Source organism: Erythrolamprus reginae, chromosome 1, assembly GCF_031021105.1.
Source record: "Erythrolamprus reginae isolate rEryReg1 chromosome 1, rEryReg1.hap1, whole genome shotgun sequence".
Lineage (NCBI taxonomy): Eukaryota > Metazoa > Chordata > Lepidosauria > Squamata > Dipsadidae > Erythrolamprus > Erythrolamprus reginae.
In genome coordinates this window covers 364,194,127-364,214,137 of record NC_091950.1, presented here as the reverse complement: position 1 = coordinate 364,214,137, position 20,011 = coordinate 364,194,127, and the positions used below count along the sequence as shown (strand labels likewise).

Here is a 20,011-nt window from a genome sequence, read left to right as displayed (position 1 = left end):
TCTCACCCATTTACTAGAGGCATTTTCATCTTGGCAGGATTACCTTTCACTGTCTTTTGCTCTACACCAAAGGTCTTCGAACTGGGCAACTTTAAGACTTGTGGACTTCAACTTTCAGAATTGAAGTCCACCAGTCTTAAAGTTGCCAAGTTTGAATACCTCTGCTCTACAATCTGTCATAGCTGTCAATGAGAAATTTGATAATGTTAGGCATGCTTCAAAAATAATTCCAGGCATAAGCTTTTAAAAAGAATATTATTTTCATGTTTTCGCAGAAGACTGAAAAAGACTAGATGTTTTAATGAGAGCAGAGGTGCTAAGCTTGGGCTAGGTCCAAAACACCTCCTTAGAATCACTGAAGTGTATAGCCCTGCAGTTTAATATTTGTATTCTTCCCCCCCCCCCAAAATCAGATTAAAAACAGGAGATTAAGCTGCTGAGTGCCAGCATCCCCTTCAGTCCAAATCTACCAATGACTTCACCCAACACTTTCCCACCCAGAAGATAAAATGACTTTAACTAAATGTTCCTAATGAAGATGTTTTTAGACAAAACCGTCATAAATTGTATAGGATTGCAACGAGTTATCAGTACAGTTGTTATTGCACCAGTATATCCAATTGGACCATAAAAAAGCACTGCCAACATCTCATCACAAGACTGAAAAACCTGCATGAATAATTGAAGCACATGATATTTTGCATAAACCCATTTCTTTTGTGCTCTGGACCAGGATACATTACGGATTCCTCCCGATTCAAATCGGAATCCTATATAATATTGCAAGTAACAGTAATAACTAAAATCCTGTCTCCCACCACAAGACAGTTTCAGTTAGAAGAGTTCCACCAAAAGTTGCTTTAAGTGCAATAATGGCATACAAGTAACAGCATTCTTACTATTCCAGCAAGAGTAGGTACATATGATGCAATACAAAGCAGAGTGGTTGGCATGCTCCAACACAAATCTGAGATAATAGCAAGAACTTGCAAGGACAGGTTTTGTGGCAGGGAAAACAGAATCAGGCAGTTGCTTCCCTTGCAAGAGACAGGATGTGATCTTGACACTACTACTGCATGCCTTACGCTGCTATCATTACTAGAACCCAGCTACTGTATTTTTAGGGTTTCAGTGGTGAGTCCACTGAAGAAAACAGATTTTTATGAAGAGAACAGAAAACACATGAAATTATTCATTTAGAGATCTTATAGAGATAGAGAACGGAGGAGCCATGTTGTGTGTCCTACTAAAAGACTGAAAAAACAAGCCATTTATAGAGAAATATAAACAGGGTCCAAGCAGATATTCTCACTTAACTCTTAAGTTATTCTGCTAATTTATCTGCATTCACCTACATGGCTTATACTTGGTATTTCTTAATTATACAATTCAAGTTATTTATCTTGATTCCAAGGAATTAAAAGCATTAGTTATAAATAACATAGTTCAATCTTGCATGTCTGTTCAGGATCACATACAGTAGTACAAGATCAATGTGGATCACCATAATTTCTACCAGATAGAAACATGGAGTCTTCAGTCACAGTAGAATACCACACAGTAGGATCTGTACCGTCATGTATTATGAAAAGTTGGCTTGCTACAAATCATTATGTTCAAATCTGAGTTTGAAGAGAATCTGCAAGTCCAAATTAGGCAGGAATCAAATGGAGATATTAAGTACACCTATTAAGTGCTAACCTATGTTGAAAAGTTAACAAGAAGGGGGAAACATGTAACGAACAAGAGAGCAAATATATTAAGGCAAAATTCTGAATTGCAAATCATAACCTCCGGGAGACATATCTTCAACAAGAAAATATCTTGGGCAACGAAGAAAAGTGAAGAATCTCTGCAACGGATACCTTGTGGCGTCGTGCTGCAGGAGGGCAACGCTGGGCACATAAAACATGACTCCAAAGAAAAGCAAAGATTCGCTGGCAAACTTGTCCAGCTGCTTTTTCAAAGGTTTCTCCAGTTCCACCCATCGCACTTGCTGGCTCTTGTTGTGAAACCAAAGGCCAAAATAGTGTGTCTAGAGAGAGAGAGAGAAAAAAAAGTTTAAAAACAAACAAAAAAGTTATTATTTGATCACCTTTACAAACAATAAGTGTTTCTCTTTTTTCCATTTTCTCTTATATGCTTTCTAACTGTTTCTAACTGTTACTATGCAAATTGGAGAATGAATTCACTCTGGAGTACCTTAGTGATGTTGTTTCACAGGGCATCTGACCTTTGTGAGGGATTCAATACATCTGGGTTAAAAACACCCTCCCCCACCCCACCGGAGGCTCTCTGGAAGCCAAAAATGCCCTCCCAGAGCCTCTGTGCAAGCCAAAAGTCCGCTGGCCGCCACACACATGCACGTTGGAGCTGAGCTAGGGCAACAGCTCACGTGCCAGCAGATATGGCTCTGCGTGTCACATGTGGCACCTGTGCCATAGGTTCATCATCACTGATATATAATATTGAAGAACCAGCAGCTCTTAGGAAGAAATTTAGAAGTATTCCAGTGTCTTGAGGTCTTGCTTAATTTTTTATTTATTTAGAAACATAGAAAAATATTTCATATTTTATCTGTATCCTACCTTTCTTATTTTTATTTTAAAAAAATCAAAGTGGCTAACATATCCAGCACACCTTCATTCCCCTATCTTCATCCTGCCCATTTTCACATTGCCACTTTCTGGTTTAATGTGGTTTTTAGGTCTTACCAATAACAATAATCATGTGTAAAAATCTTGTGCACGCAATGGCACAAGCCTCACAGCACAAGGTTCGAGGTTCGGTGTGATGAACCTCGTGGCGGTGCTGCCATTCATGAGTGCAATGGCACAACAAGCCTGGCATGGTCCTGCTGCAAGGCTTGTTGTGCCATCGTGTGTGTGAGCAATGGCACCGCCGCGAGGTTCGACATGCTGGTGCAGCCGCGAGTGGCAGGATGCCAGCTGCAGCAGTATGATGAAGCTCGTGGCTGCCGTTCACGTACACAACACAACAAGTAGAATTGCAGGGTCCTGCTCCAAGAGGATATGGTGGTGACACGAGGACTCTCAAAGACTCATTTTTGGCGGAATTTGGGGGAGAGAAAGAAAGACTGCTTCTGCTGCTTTCGTTGCATGCAGCCAAAAGGTTCGCCAAAGGCAGGAATAATAATAATAATAATTAATAATAATTTATTAGATTTGTATGCCTCCCCTCTCCAAGGACTCGGAGCGTCTCACAACAGCAAAACACAATGTACAAATCTAATGTTAAAAGCAATTTAAAACCCTTCTTATAAAAAACAATCACACAACCTAACGAACCATAGTAGCTAAGGGGTGTATCAGGAAGGTGAAATTCCAAACCCAACATGTACTCACATGTGTATGGGCCGCCCCCAAGCGGGGCGGAAAGGTCATTGAAAGAGCCCCGTGCAGCTCTTGTCAGCTTTGCCTTTGCCAGGGTGGAGGGTGCTAGAAGGGTGCTGTCCCGAAGACTCTCCACCATTTGATTTGGGGAAAACAGTGTCCGATGGGCCTAGGTCTCATGGGCAGGCAGGTACGTGCAGCGGAGAAGAAAAATGTTGGCGAGGAAATGCCTTCTGACAGCATTGCCTGCAATTCTTGTTACTCCCCTTCATCGTTTCTCTTTCTCGCTTCTTCTTCAGAAATTTGATCGCTTGAAAGGGACAGGCTGGGCTTTGCTTCTACCGTAAGCATGCACTTCCCACAGTCTTCCACAATTGCCTGTATTTTTCTCAAGCAGCAGCAGGGCAGGGGAGGGGGGAGTTGATTCTGACAGGCCGCATGGCTTTCTGCCTTATTGTAGCAGAAGGCTAAGCAACACCGGAAATGCAGCCCTGGAGGAGCGCAAACCATGCTTGCCACCCACTCCATCGCCACAAGGTGATCTGCAGAACAGAAGGGCCCTTGGCTGCAAGGAATGGCTGCTTCCTGTGCTGGCCACGCCCACCCCTTCGCTAGGACTTATTTTTGGGGTAGGGTGTATATTAGGCCCATCCCCCAAACTCAGGTTAGCGCTTATTTTCAGGGTAGGTCGTATTTTCATAGTTGAGTCAATAAATATGGTTTTTAATTATCATCGGAGAACAATTTAGCCTTAAGTGGCACATAGGAATAGTAACTGAAACATTTAAAGTCCTAAGCAAAGAGGAAAAAGTACTGTTACAAGAGGATCAAGGAGTTTTAAAAATGTTCCTGTTCTTTTAGAGCATGATTTTTATTTATTATTTGTAGTGTGTTTATTAATACTAATTGCTTATTGCTTTCCTTATTTATGTACTGCCTCTTAGAGCAAATAGTCTCTAGGAAACTTTTCTTAATAAAGTAAGAAACTAAAACTATTTTTGTAGCAGCAAGACTAAAACAGGTCTGCAATATAAATCAGATAAATCTATTTATAATATACATTAAAAAGTTCAACTAATTAAACTAACCAATTCAATGTCTTAACTGAAATAGGCGTTGATTGCTTACCTGAACGCCTCTTCTCGTACGGTGAGCGGGTACAGCAGTCACATGGGTTGCTCATGTCCAATCCGGTGGAACTGAGCCTAGTGTTAAAAAAGCTTGCTGGATCCGCCCCTTCCCCAGAATTCGCGAATCCATAGACTAGGCTCAGCTGTGAAGCTCTGTAGTGTTCAACTCTCATTGTTAGAGGAAGAAAGGTTATAGGAAAGTAAAGAAGACACATACAAGGGCGGGAAGTGACTGCTGTACCCGCTCACCGTACGAGAAGAGGCGTTCAGGTAAGCAATCAACGCCTATTCTCCGTACTGAAGGAGCGGGTCCAGCAGTCACATGGGACATACCCAATAGAAGGTCCCTAGGGTGGGATTAGATTGCTATCGTGAGAGATAACGGATTGGAGTACCCTTCTGCCGATGGCAGCGTCCGCTGAAGCGTAAGAGTCAATTTTGTAGTGCCTGATGAAGGAATTTGGCGAGGCCCAAGTGGCTGCTTTGCAGACCTCCTCCAACGGGGCTTGAGTCGCCCAAGCGGCCGAGGTGGCTGCGCTCCTGGTGGAATGCGCTGTAATGTTCTTTGGAACTGAAAGGGAGGCCGACTCGTAGGCCTTAGATATAGTCCCTCTGATCCAACGGCCAATCACTGTTGAAGACACTTTGGTACCCATGACTCTGGGGTGATAGGCTATAAAAAGTGCTTCTGACCTCCGAAAGGGTCCTGTGCGTTGGATATAGATCCTCAGCGCTCTGATGAGATCCAGGGTGTGCCATCTAATTGCCAAGGGATGGTCCCGTTGGAGACAGAAGGAAGGCAAGACAATATCCTGTGTTCTGTGGAACATGGAACTGACCTTGGGTAAGAAGGTTGGGTCCAGTCGCAAGACTACCTTGTCCTGATGGAATTGGCAGAGGTCCTGTCTGATTGAGAGGGCAGCCAGCTCCGAAATGCGTCGGGCAGAGGTAATAGCCACCAGGAATGCTACTTTAAAGGATAGGTACCTGAGGGACGCCGATTTTAGGGGTTCGTATGGTGCCTGCGTGAGGGAATGGAGAACCCGTGGCAAATCCCAGGATGGATACCTGTGGACCTTGGAAGGTCTGAGGTTGGCTATACCCTTGAGGAATTCCTGAACTTCTGGAAAGGAACGGAGAGGCTGTCTGCGGGGCCCCGCTAGGACAGAGGAAATGGCCGCCAGATGACGCCGGAGGGTGCTGGTGGAAAGTCCTTGATGGAAACCTTGCATAAGGAAGGAAATGATCCTGTGTATGGGGATGCACAGGGGAGAAAGGCCTTCCTGTAGACACCACTGGTGAAACCTGGACCACGTATGGTCGTAGATTCGATTGGTCGAACCCCTTCTGGCCTTTAAAATGACCTCCACTGTATCGGGGTCGTGGCCACGCAGTTCTAAGTCTCTCCTGATAACAGCCAGGCGGTGAGGTGGAACCACTCCGGGTCTGGATGGAATGAGGCCCCCTGCCGCAGCATATCCCCCGAAACGGGGAGTCGCCAAGGGTCCTGGACGGACAACTGTTGGAGATCCGCGAACCAGGGCCGGCGGGGCCAATGAGGGGCGATTAGGATTACTCGGGCCCTCTCGGTGAGGACCTTGTGAATCACGTCCGGGAGAATTGGAATTGGAGGGAATGCGTAAAGTAGGCCTGGAGGCCATGGGCTCCGGAGGGCATTGATTGCTTCCGCTCCCGGGGATGGAAATCTGGAAAAGAAGCGAGGGAGTTGGGCGTTCGCATTGGTCGCGAAGAGATCCAGAACTGGTAGGCCGAATCTGAGGCTGATTTGATGGAACAGGTCTTGATGGAGATTCCACTCTCCTGGGTCTATCGTTGCTCGAGATAGCCAATCCGCCTGGACGTTGAGGCTCCCCGAGATGTGATCGGCTAGGAGCGACCGAAGATGTTTTTCCGCCCAAAGGCCTAACTTGAGGGCCTCCCTCATGTGGGCCTTGGATCTCGTGCCCCCCTGTCTGCAGATATGGCTTTTTGTGGCAATGTTGTCGGTGAGAATGAGAACGTGCCGGTTGGGAATGCGAGGAGAGAAATGCTTCAGAGCCAGGGATACGGCTCTTAACTCTAGCCAATTGATTGGCTTGGAAGCTTCCTCCGGGGACCACGTGCCCTGGGCTATCATCCCCTGGGCGTGGGCGCCCCATCCCGATAGACTGGCATCTGTGGTGATGACAAATTGATCCGGGCACCTGAACGGGGATCCTTTGTCCATGGCCGGAGACTTCCACCACTTGAAGGATCTGCGAACAATTGGTGGGATGACAATGCGACGACTTGAGTTGCTGTGCCCCGATCTCTGAAAGGGTAATAGGAGCCACTGTAGTTCCCTAGCATGAAGACGAGCCCAGGGAATGATGCCTATGCATGACACCATCTTCCCCAAAAGGGAAGACAGGGATACTATGGAAACTGAAGGTTGAGATAAAATGCATGAAATTAACTCCCCTATACTGATTTTTCTCTCAGGAGAGAGAAAGACCTGGGAGGATTCTGAATTAATAACGGATCCCAGGTGTAAAATGGATGTGGAAGGTTGGAGATGACTTTTGTCAAAGTTGATGGAAAATCCATGGTCCTGTAGAACTGACATGGTGACAGAAAGGTCTGTTTTCACTTTCTCTAGGGAGTTCCCATGAATCAAAATATCATCAAGGTAACATAAAATGTGGATGGGAGACGCCCGGATATAGGCCGCCAGAGACCCCAAGAGCTTTGTAAAGACCCGAGGGGCCGAGGAAAGGCCAAATGGCATCGCCCTATACTGGAAATGCCTGCCCTGAAAGGAGAAACGTAGAAATTTTCTGTGGCATTTGGCTATAGGAATATGGAGGTAGGCCTCAGTGAGGTCTAAAGAGACCATGAAATCTCCCGGGTGGATGGCGGCCAAAATGGATGATAAGGAGTGCATCTTAAACTTCCTATATTTGATGAATAGGTTCAGCTTCTTTAAATCCAAAATAGCTCTCCAACCTCCGGAGGATTTTGGAACCATAAATAGGATGGAATAAAAACCTAGACCCTTCTGACCGGGGGGAACCGGTTGAATGGCTCTGATGGACAATAAGTGGGAAATGGCCTCCTCCATACGATTACAATCTGAGGAGGACCTGGGAGAAGGGCAGGAAATAAAACGTTTCGGGGGGAAGAAGTAAATTCTAAAAGAAGGCCTGTTTGAACAGTGTCAATGACCCAGGGGTCCTTGGAGGTGAGACGCCAATTAGAGGCGAAATGGGCTAGGCGACCACCTATGGGAATCGAGGAAAAACTACCATCTAGGTTTTTTTGAAGCCCTGTTAGAGGACGCTCCCCTTTGGAAGCGAAAACCTCTGCCCCTGGAGTTCCTACCTTGGGAACGAAAGCGGGGGGAATACTGACCTGGAGATCTCTGATAGGAAGCCGCTTGATCTTGCTGACGCCCTGGGCGACGAAAGGACTGCGTTTTGGTAGCCTTTTTGGTGGTTGGACCCAATACTTTCTTCTTGTCCGTGGTTTCCGTGAGGAGTGGATCCAGAAGATCCCCGAAAAGAAGGTCGCGCTTTAAGGGTCCCAGAGATAACTGCCACTTCTGACGTACTCCTGCTTGCCAAGGGCGAAGCCATAGGAGTCTTCTTGCCGTTGTAGAAGCTGCAATAGACTTAGCAGAAAATCTAGTAGATTGTAAAGTGGCATCAGCCACGTACTGAGCAGCTGCAAAGACCTTGTTGAAGTCTTGTTGACCTCTCAAGTCATCGGGAGGAATATGCTGTTGAAGTTGGCGAAGCCACAGAAGCATGGCTCTGGAGAAAAAGGAAGCCGCTGCAGAACTTTTAATGGCTCAGGAATCTGCGGTGAATCCTCTTTTGAGCATCTGTTCAATCCGCTTGTCCTCTGGGCGGAGGACTTCCTCTGCTTCGCCTGGCACAGCAGCCGCCGAGTGAAGGATCTTGACAGGTTCATCCGGTTTAGGAAAGGAAAGGAGCTCCTCATAGGAAGAGGAGAGTTTGTACAACTTTTTGTCCTTGGATGTGGGATTGAGCCCAGAGGCTGGGAAATCCCACTGCTTAAGTAAGGCATCTTTAAACAATTTAGGCATAGGAATTACCTCATTATCCTCCTGTTCCTCTGTGAAGTAAGGTAAATTCTCCTCCGGGGGATCAGTGGATGTGGAGGCCTGTTTCTCCTGGGCCGCCAATCCCGTAGAAATTCTAGCTTTGAGGAGGAGAGATTTGAACAATTGAGAGGGAAAAATAGTAATTGGAGAAGGAACCTTTATTTGGGATTCCTCATCATCTGAGAGGCCTTGAAAGGGATCCTCATCCTCCTCCATATCCTCATATTCGTCCTGAGAGGAATCTGATTCATCCTGAATAGGAGCTCTAACCGTTGGGGAAGAACCCAAGGGGCAGGAGGGACGAGGAGGAGGAGGAGGTAAGGGAAGCGCATTGATGGTAGAGAGTTTAGCATCAATGGCCTTGGATAACACAGAAAAAATAGATTGGAATTCAGGAGGTAAACTGGAAATATCAGCAGGAATGGCAGAAGAATCCCTGAAGGCCTGGGAGGATCCTGGCTGGGAGGAATCTTCAATAATATCTGGTTCATCTGGACCTACTCCCCATAGGTTAGGTTGGGGTCTGTCTAGGTTTGGCTCATCCAGAGATAACACAGTGACCCCAGAAGAAGGCAGATTAGAAGCCTCTGGGGGGTCATGACTACTGAGTACTTGGGCCTGTACTTTCAAACGCTTTGCTGATTTGTCATGGATTCTTTGTAGGGCTAGGTCCCTTCTCTTCTCGGCCCTGGTGACTTTGGTCGAGGGGCGGGCCCCTGAAGAAGAGGAGGTTGAGGCCTGGGGGATACTGGTAATCTCATCGCCTGTAGGCCTGGCCTCTCTGGGACCTTGAGTGGTGCCTCTCTTGGGAAAAGTAGCCATAGTCTGACAATTAACAGAAGACAAGGCTGAGCCAATAACTGAATAATTAGGGAGAAGAGTTTCAAAGACTTCCCAAGAGGAATGGATCCTGCTCCGAGGCCTCGGAGCTGCTGAGACTTGAGGGCAATCTGGGCAAACCCAGAGTTCGTGTCCCCAAATACAGCGTGGCCAGCCTCCCTAAACTTTAATTAAAGTAACCAAGGCACTCTGGTTGGAGGCTTAGCCGGTGGAGAATTAAGCCTGAGCGTCCCAAAGCCCACTCCGGGATCCAAGCGGTGGACTGAGGCCTACGCGGCTGGCAGGAGGCCAACACGAGAGGCCTAAATTTAAAAAGGGCGCGAAGGCCTTCGCGCCGAAAAATCGCTCCGTAATAGAATTCTTAAAGGGGAAGCGATCGACTAAGTCCAGGAGACTAAAACAAGCGTCTCACTCCGCAGGAGGTATTTTTTAAGCCCTTTAACAATAATACTATAATAAATCAATGAAGCAATACTTGCACCAAGACCTCCAGGCCAAAGGATTAAAGGAATCCACAAGCGGCAGCGGGGATCGTAAACGGCAAAACAGCCGGGGGGAAACGAAACCGCAACTTCTCCCAAAGGAAAAAAGCCGAGCCACAAACGGCTGGCGCTATTAGTGCAAGTAAACAAATAAGGATAAACAATTCTTACTACTTTTGAAGGAAAGATCGAAGGGAAGGTGTTAGAATGTTGAACGAGCTATCACAATACAACCGCAGGATATGCGAACTGAGCGAATTCTGGGGAAGGGGCGGATCCAGCAAGCTTTTTTAACACTAGGCTCAGTTCCACCGGATTGGACATGAGCAACCCATGTGACTGCTGGACCCGCTCCTTCAGTACGGAGAAGAGGTTTTTAAAAAAATAGGATTTTGAGGATTCTAAGAAAAATCATTAAAATTTCAATTCCTTGACTGAAAAGGTCTCAGTTTAGGATATAAAGAAAAAACCATCATAAAATAATTGGTGGAAGTCAGATCTTTTTAAATTTTTGCCAGATATAAAATATACTGTAACAGAAATCTGACATATTCTAAATATTCCTGGACCTTTTTTAATTTAAATCTTCCGGAGTTGCATTTCCTTCTGAAACTTCAAATGCCACAGAACCCAATTAAAAATATGGTTCCAAAATTATTTGGGGGGGGGGAGTGAAAATAAGCATAGCAATAAATGTTATTACATCTATCAACCATAATCCAAGTTTCCTGTATCAGCTGTGATAAAAGGCTGCCAATTATCCAAAATGACATGTGGTTAAAACTTAGATCAGTTGGAAGAAAGCTAGAGCTGCAAGAGTAATTCAAAACAGCTTTTAAACAGCAGCAGGTTTTGATAGTTTTTTTAAAAAAATGTACTACAATGTAGTAATACAAAATTCGTCAGAAGAGATTCCAGAAGCAAACTAACAAAAACAAAATGTATGATTTGAAGCTTGTCCAGCATTCCAAGAAAAAAATGAATGAGTATAAATTCATGGTGCCTGACAAGCGATGCTGACTGCAAGGAAAACTGCTCCTTGTGTACCTTCAAACACTTTTGTGATGACTACACTAAGCTGTTGGCCAAGAATTTGGCCTGGAATGGAATGGAATGGAGGAATGTTGTGTAGTTCATTCTATATTAACCCATATCTTAACTGAATAACTGAATTATCAGATTGCAACTGCAAGAGTACAGCCATACAATGAGTTCCAGGAACCGCATGCCAGCTATTTTATCATGCTTTTAGTCATCATTCCTAGTTCATTATACATATAATTCTGATTTTTCCTTTGGCCTTGCTCATTAAAAAAAAACAGCAATAACCAGAATTACACATATCAAATAATGTTGACCAACTATTAATTGGATTAGCAAGAAGTCCATGGTTTGATCTTAAATAATGTCAAAACTCTACCCTTCCAAAAGCAGTATAGGCAATAATCAAATGTCCATCTACACTTCCAGCAAGAATACTGTATACAGGGTGAAAGATAGATAAAGAAAAGGCTCTCCTTGTCTTAGTTGTCCCATAAGAACATTAATGTTTATTTCCATTACCTTCCTAATGAAAGTACTGAAATAATAATAATAATAATAATAATAATAATAATAATAATAATAATAATATAGATTTGTACGCCGCCCCTCTCCACAGACTCGGGGCAGCTCACAACAATAATAAAAACAATGTGCAATGTAACAAATCTAATATTTAAAAGAAAGCATCTAAAAATCCCGTCATTTAAAACCCATACAACACAAGCATACCATATATAAAACTATATAAGCCTGGGGGAGATGTCTCAGTTCCCCCATGCCTGGTGATACAGATGAGTCTTAAGCAATTTACGAAAGACAAGGACGGTGTGGGCAGTTCTGATCTCTGGGGGGAGTTGATTCCAGAGGGCTGGGGCCGCCACAGAGAAGGCTCTTCCCCTGGGGCCCGCCAGACGACATTGTTTAGTTGTTGGGACCCGGAGAAGGCCAACTCTGTGGGACCTTATCGGCCGCTGGAATTCGTGCGGCAGAAGACGGTCCTGGAGGTATTCTGGTCAAATGCCATGTAGGGCTTTAATTACCAACTGAAGTCTCATTTGTTATACTTTGGCATCATCTGTAAAGAGAACAGGGCCTCTTGTTCTGGGTTATTGTCCAGCAAATAAGAAATTTCTTTAGTATCGCAGCTCAGTTAATGGTGTAATACCTCCCAAGCAACTTATTAGAAACTTGTCATCAGCCATTCCTCTCTGGTTAAAACACAAGATCAAAACGTTCTACAGCCGTGATGGCAAACCTATGGAAACATGTGCCACAGGGCACACAGAGCTCTTTCGTGGGCACACAAGCCATCGCCCAGCTCAGTTCCACTGCACATGAGCGTGTGCCTCCCACCAGTCAGCTGATTTTGGGGTATCTGCCACATGCGGAGAGTGGGGCTCATGCGGGAGACAGGTGCATGCATGGGGTGGAATTTGTGCATGTAAACACGGGGAAGCACAGAGGGGTGCAGTGCCCCCTCCTGGCCTGTTTTTGGTCCTAAGAGGCTGCAGTGAGGCCTGCTAGGCCTAAAATGGGGCATGGGAGGAATGTAGCACTCCGCTTATGACTAAATAATTACTCCTATCTCCTGGATATTTTTCTCTGTGCATGTCCTTGAAAAACTCAAAGGTTCTGCACACTCCTTAACAGTATTTTCTAATTCAGGTTAAATCTATAATCCTTAAAAAATTGGGGTTCAGAAATTTGAAAGCGTCTCTCTCCCCACGCCAAAGCATCTTGTGGTATTAGAAAAGCTACTGTACTCTTATCAAAAGGAAAGAATTTTTATTTTAGTGCTCTCTTGGATAAATGTAGTACTTTTCCTAAAAAGATGCACTCAGGACCTATATAATAATTTGTCTGGAAGCAATTTTAGTCATTTTCATTTTCTCAAACACTTTCTTTTGAAAAACATATTAATATTTACAAAATTATATCGGAAGCATTAGACTGTTATAGCATTTTACAACAGCAGTAACTTATTATTTACTCTTGCTCCTCATTGCTTTGGAAAGGTGGATGCAGGTGTTACAAACTATTTTTATTAAATACAATATACATAATTCAAATAATGCCTTTCTACAATGTACATAATGTAGTCCATGTTACTCCACGTCTGCTAAAAAAAATATTAATATACATCCAAATTCTATAAATAATATTCCCAACGACTTCATGGTAGAAAAATAGTCACAAACAGCCATTTATCATAAGAGACAAATAATAAAGGATACTGATAGTCCTAGATTTAAGAGTGAACATTTTATGATAGTTTGAAGTTACCACAGTTACCAAACAAGTGTTTTTTACAGTCCCCAAAGCACCCAAGACCATTATAAATGATCATTATCTTGTTTACCCCAAAATAAGACATCCACTGATAATAAGCCCAATCGGGCTTTTGAGTGAATGGCAATAAGGCCAAGTGCTTATTTCAGGGTTCAAAAATATAAGACAGGGCCTTATTTTCGGGGAAATGGGGTACACACACACACACACACACAATCAAATGTTGGGGAGGTCACCTTTACAACCAGCATTCAGTGATCATATGACTGTGATTCAAATTTTTTTGTTGATTTCAGCAAACATCCTTTTTCAAATGAATGGTGTCACTTATCAACCAAGGCATTCACTTCATGACCATTCTGAAAAAGTTAGTTTTCATTTTAGTTAATGACTGAAAAAATTGCTTACTTTCCTGGGGTATAATTTGCACTTTTCCCAAAGAGGCCCAACTTTCATTCATATAAACATTTGTACCCGAAAGAAAGCTTCCAGGCTAATCGAGATATCCTTTAAAGCAGCCTTTTGCTCATAGAAAGATGTTCCCTCGCATATTTAGTTAAATTTCATCCTGACAGGAAATAACAATGAATCACAATCCTGACTGTAGGTAATAGACTGCCCTGATGCTTGGGTAAGCAAGGTACATTTGCCAAAGTTCCATTCAGTGATTAGATCGGACCAATTCCAAGAATAACACAATTGTAATAAACAGATTCCAAATGACAAACAGCCAGAGCTAAAAATATACCAAGCAGCAAGTTAAACATGGTCTTTTCCTGGGTTACTCTCACCTCTGCCAGTTCCAACCTCTGAGCTACGGCCTCCAAGCATTCTTGCCCAGTGCTCTCCACAGACAATGTGCACTCAATCTGGTTGTTCTCCAACAGTTGAATCCGAGTCATGAAACAGTTCTTGCTCCGGACATTATAGCGTCGAGTCCTCCGTAATTTCAGCCCAAAAGGCATGTCTGCTAGGCTAAAGCAAGTAGCCCTCGCCTTTTCACACCTTGGATCTTCTTAGTAAGGAAGGTTTGAAGGTTGTTCCTCTATTTCCAGAAATTCTCCTCCAGGTTTGCAAAAGGTTGCCCATGCCAAAGGTGGATATCAAAGCAATATCCTGAAAAAGAGCAATGCAATGTGTGGTTAATTGTCATGGAGTTGGCTGGGAAAGGGTTTTTCCCATGGGGCAGTAACAGCTGTTGCCTCTCAAAGATATTTCAGACCATTGGCCAAACCCTCAAATTTTCTTTGAAGAAACACTGTATGAGTACATGTTCTCTTTGAACTCCCTGTCTACTACTAATGGTTTCCTTCTTCGATTCTGAACTACAGAAAAGAAGCATAGCATTAAGGCAGAAATTGAAAACAGGATTAGAAAGACCAGCAGACTATCTGTATCGATTGTGATTTGCAAACAAAATTCTATCTTGGGGATGCAAATATTTTCACAAGCAGACTGAATGCTCCATGGACTTTTTTCACGGGAAGTTAACTCAAGTTAGTATACTGTAAACTAGAAAACGTGATACTAAAAGTAGCCTTAACCATAATGAGCCCAGGTGCACATCTGTAACATAGAAACATAGAAACATAGAAGTCTGACGGCAGAAAAAGACCCCATGGTCCATCTAGTCTGCTCTTATACTATTTTCTGTATTTTATCTTAGGATGGATATATGTTTATCCCAGGCATGTTTAAATTCAGTTACTGTGGATTTATCTACCACGTCTGCTGGAAGTTTGTTCCAAGGATCTACTACTCTTTCAGTAAAATAATATTTTCTCATGTTGCTTTTGATCTTTCCCCCAACTAACTTCAGATTGTGTCCCCTTGTTCTTGTGTTCACTTTCCTATTAAAAACACTTCCCTCCTGGACCTTATTTAACCCTTTAATATATTTAAATGTTTCAATCATGTCCCCCCTTTTCCTTCTGTCCTCCAGACTATACAGATTGAGTTCATTAAGTCTTTCCTGATACGTTTTATACTTAAGACCTTCCACCATTCTTGTAGCCCGTCTTTGGACCCGTTCAATTTTGTCAATATCTTTTTGTAGGTGAGGTCTCCAGAACTGAACACAGTATTCCAAATGTGGTCTCACCAGCATTCTATATAGCGGGATCATAATCTCCCTCTTCCTGCTTGTTATACCTCTAGCTATGCAGCCAAGCATCCTACTTGCTTTCCCTACTGCCTGACTGCACTGTTCACCCATTTTGAGACTGTCAGAAATCACTACGCCTAAATCCTCTTCTTTTGAAGTATTTGCTAACACAGAACTGCCAATACAATAGTCAGATTGAGGATTCCTTTTCCCCAAGTGCATTATTTTACATTTGGAAACATTAAACTGCAGTTTCCATTGCTTTGACCATTTATCTAGTAAAGCTAAATCATTTACCATATTGCCGACGCCTCCAGGAATATCAACCCTATTGCACACTTTAGAGTCATCGGCAAATAGGCAAACCTTCTCTACCAGACCTTCCCCTATGTCACTCACAAACATATTAAAAAGAATAGGACCCAGAACAGACCCTTGTGGCACACCGCTTGTAACCTGACTCTGCTCAGAATACTCGCCATTCACAACAACCCTCTGGTGTCTATGCTTCAGCCAGCTGCAAATCCATTGAACTATCCAGGGATTAAGTCCAATCTTCACTAATTTATCTATCAGCTCTTTATGTGGAACCGTATCAAAGGCTTTGCTGAAGTCCAGGTAGGCAATATCCACGGCACCACCTTCATCCAACACCTTTGTGACATAGTCAAAGAAATCAATGAGATTAGTCTGACATGATTTGCCTTCAGTAAAGCCATGCTGATTTGGGCCCAATAATTTATTGTTTTTTAGGTGCTGATTTATCCTCTTTTTCAGTAACAACTTTTTCAGTAACAACTTTAAATTATTATTAATGCTGATAAAAGCAGGTACTAACTATAAAACATTTCCTAGGAGCAGCAGTGAAATCTACTGGTTTGGAAGTGCATCTGCAGAGGGTGAAAAATAACAAAATGGTGATGCCCGAGTGGGTGGGTGGAGCCTTGCAGAGCCGCCACTACCATTTCTCTGAACCACTGGCAGCCACCGCTACCAGTACAACCACACCAGGTTGAACCAAACCGGTAGCATTTCACCCCTGCCTCCTAGGAGATCAACTTAGGGAAATTGAGTTGCAGAAAGCCAAATTGTTTTATCAAACAGAAATTATGATAAATCAATTTAAAAAAAAAATTTAGAGTTATAACAATAATTGTGGCAGGATGAGGCTGCAATTAACTAAAATGTTATATGGTTGTAAGGGAATGCTACCTTGGGGTGTCGTGAGTTTTTATAGAGATTTTATATGGTTTTTTTTTACAATTCTGATTATTTGGTGCTACAATATGTGTTGCTATGTAAGTCTTTTTAAATCAATCCATCAATCAAATAACAGAGTTACCATATGCCAACCCCAAGTAATCTCATTTGCTTATTGAAATGAATGATGATAATAATAATAATAATAATAATAATACTGTAATTTATTAACTTGTATGCCGCCCCTCTCCTAGGACTCAGAGTGGCTCACAACAAATAATACAAGAACAAATCTAATGTTAAAAACAGTTATAAAAAACCCATTATAAAAAAGCAGTCATACATCCAGACAAACCATGCATAAAATAAGACAGCTAGGGGTATATTTGTTTCCCCAAGCCTGGAGACACAGGTGGGTTTTAGCAATGTAGCTATTTACTGTATTTTTGGAGTATAAGGCACACCTTTTTCCTCCCTAAAGGAGGCTGGAAATTTGGGTGCATCTCCTATAATAACTGAGGCCTTTTTCCAGAACATGTGAGTTTAATCAGAACGTGCCAACAGGGCAGGTACAGGCTTAAGAAACAAACAAGAGTACACAGACTTATATACAGGACGCCTTCTGAGGCAACTACCAATCACATACAAAGGAAGGTTCCCGCTTTAACAGTAACTATGCTTATGCGGCCAATCAGCACCCTGGAGAGGGATACGCGAGCTCGAATCTGACAGCCGGCTATTGCTATGCAGACACAGCACTCCTGCCCCTTCGGCTGACACAGACATAATCTTTTAAATACACCGGTCTGCGACAGATTCTCTCGGAGCGCCGGGGCTCTGTGGAATGTTCTGAACTCTCGATCTCGGCCGGATGGATCGGTTTGGGAGCCTGGCCCACCTCCTCTTCCCTGCTATACGTTGAGGAAGGATTTCCTGAAGTTCCAGCTGCCGTGGGCGGTTCCTGAAGACACACCCCCTGGAATTCATTGGCTTCCCGATCTCCATGCCGATCCTCCCTATTCCGTCTAATCTGATCCAGGTGCCTTTTCCAAATTCGCCCGTCCCATAGCTCTACCTCGAACGAACGAGGCCCCAGTTCCCTGCATACAGTACCTTTCTCCCAATTCCTTTGGCCCGAATAGGCACGGGCAAATACCGCGTCTCCTACAGACACCTCACGACTGGCAGCTTCTGGCCATTGTACTGTCCCCGCATACCCTGGGTGCAACCTGTCAAGTATAATCCGCAATTTGCGACCCATTAACAGCTCTGCTGGTGTTTTTCCCGTGGTTACACATGGGGTGGTATGTTGGGCCATGAGCACATCAGCCAATCTAGCCTTCCAAGAGTTCTGGGGCAACCTTTTGAGGGACTCTTTAACTGACCTCACTGCCCGTTCCGCCTGGCCATTACTGGCCGGATGCCAAGGCGAGGTTAAGGCATGTCTAATGCCAGCAGTAGCCAAAAAAGATTCAAACAAGACTGATGTGAACTGCGGGCCGTTATCCGAGACTAGCAGGTCCGGGAATCCATGTGTGGCAAATAGGGTCATCAAAGATTCTATGACGGCCTGTGACTGAGTGGACTGCAACTGGGCCACCTCTACCCACTTGGAGTATGCATCCACGGTGATTAAAAATGTTTGCCCCATGAAGGGACCGGCCAAATCTATGTGCAAGCGTGTCCAGGGGCTAGCTGGTGGTTCCCATGTTAAAGGTTCAGCCCGTGGGGGTAAAGACCTGCTCTCTTGGCAAACAGCACAGTTAGCCACACACTGCTCTACTTCCTTATCTAATGCTGGCCACCACACGTAATCCCTGGCTAGACCCTTCATTCTAACTATTCCAGGGTGCCCCTTGTGCAGCAGGGACAACACCTGGTTCCTCAGCTTGCCTGGTATAACCACTCTGCCACCCCTTAAAAGAACTCCTCTCTCTACTGAGAACTCCGTGCGACAGCGGAAAAACGGAATGAACTGGTCAGCTGGGGAAGAGAGTGGCCACCCCCTCAAAACCCATTGCCTTACCTGGGCCAGAATGCGGTCTCTCCCAGTCTCTCTAGATACCTCGGGGGCAGCCAATACTACTGGCCCGTCTGTCAAAGCAAAAACGGAGCTGGCAGGTGCAGGGTCTGTTAATTCCTCATGTACTGGGCACCTGCTGAGTGCGTCGGCGTGTGCAATGTGACGACCCGGTTTGTATGTTAACGTGTAGGTGTAATTGGCCAAAAAGACAATCCAGCGTGTCATGCGCGGAGACAACACAGCCGGGCTCTGGCGGTTACCTGAGAGTAACCCTAGCAAGGGCTGGTGGTCCGTTACTAACTCGAACCTTCTGCCATACAAATACTCGTGGAAACGGCGAACTCCCGCCACTAGGGCCAATGCCTCCTTGTCTATTTGGCCATAGTTTCTTTCTGCAGCGGCCAAGGTCCGAGAAAAAAACGCCAAAGGGGCTTCCGAGCCATTTGGCAATCTGTGGCTGAGGACTGCCCCCACTCCGTACCTGGAAGCGTCACAGGTGAGAACTAATGGCAGACTAGGGGAATACTGAGCCAGGACACTGTTTGAGGTGAGTATTCCTTTGACCCCTCTGAAAGAAGCTTCCTCCCGCTCCCCCCAGTGCCAAGCGGACCGCTTGTCCAGAAGCCTATGCAACGGCTCTGCCACCGAAGCCTTGTGCGGGATGAACACCGCATAGAAGTTCAAGAGACCAAGGAAAGCCTGCAGCTCCTCCTTCGACTGGGGTCTGGGGGCATCCCAAATGGCCCTAGTCTTCTCAGGGGTGGGATGGATTCCCTTTGCATCCACCCTGAATCCCAGGAAATCAACCTCTGGAACCCCAAAGACACACTTTTTTGATTTGAGCTTCAGTCCCGCTTCCTGGAATTTAAGCAATACCTTTTTAACCCTGCGAAGAAGTTCGTCCTCGGAACTCCCCGAGACCAGGACATCGTCAAAGTAGGGCACCGTGCCTTCCAACCCATACAGCAACCGCTCCATCAATCCCTGAAACATCCCCGGTGCAATAGAGACCCCAAATTGTAGCCTGTGGCACCTGAACACCCCTCTATGTGTTATAATCGCCTGGGCTTCTGCAGTCAAGGGGTCTACGGGGAGCTGCTGGTAAGCCTGGGATAAATTGAGCTTGGCAAAGATCTTGCCATTACCCAGAGTGTGAAGTAACTGCTGCACCACTGGGAGCGGGTATGAGTGGTGAGCCAGGGCCTTATTAACAGTGCATTTATAATCCCCGCACAGTCTCAATCCTCCATCCCCTTTGAAAGCGATGACCAGTGGAGTTTCCCAGACAGCCTGGTCGACTGGCTCTAACACCCCTTGTGCAATCAGACGGTCCAATTCGGCATCAACTTTTGGCCTGAGGGGAATGGGCACCCTGCGGGGCTTCAGCCTCACTGCTGGCACTTTGGGATCAAGGCTAAACGTAATCGGGGTTCCAGTGTAG

At 44.7% G+C, this 20,011-nt stretch overlaps 1 protein-coding gene across 4 annotated transcripts in view; it reads right to left on the bottom strand.

Annotated features, from left to right (window-relative positions):
- PTPN14 (protein tyrosine phosphatase non-receptor type 14) overlaps positions 1–20,011 on the bottom strand; it is a 136,989-nt gene that overhangs the window by 72,961 nt on the left and 44,017 nt on the right. For all 4 annotated transcript variants that reach the window (XM_070734424.1, XM_070734423.1, XM_070734425.1 and 1 more), the window contains exons 2-3: positions 14,035–14,359; positions 1,866–2,035 (exon numbers count right to left, since the gene is read on the bottom strand). In XM_070734424.1, coding sequence (XP_070590525.1) covers positions 1,866–2,035; positions 14,035–14,208 — 344 coding nt within the window. In that variant the 5' untranslated portion in view covers positions 14,209–14,359. The remainder of the gene's footprint in view (positions 1–1,865; positions 2,036–14,034; positions 14,360–20,011) is intronic.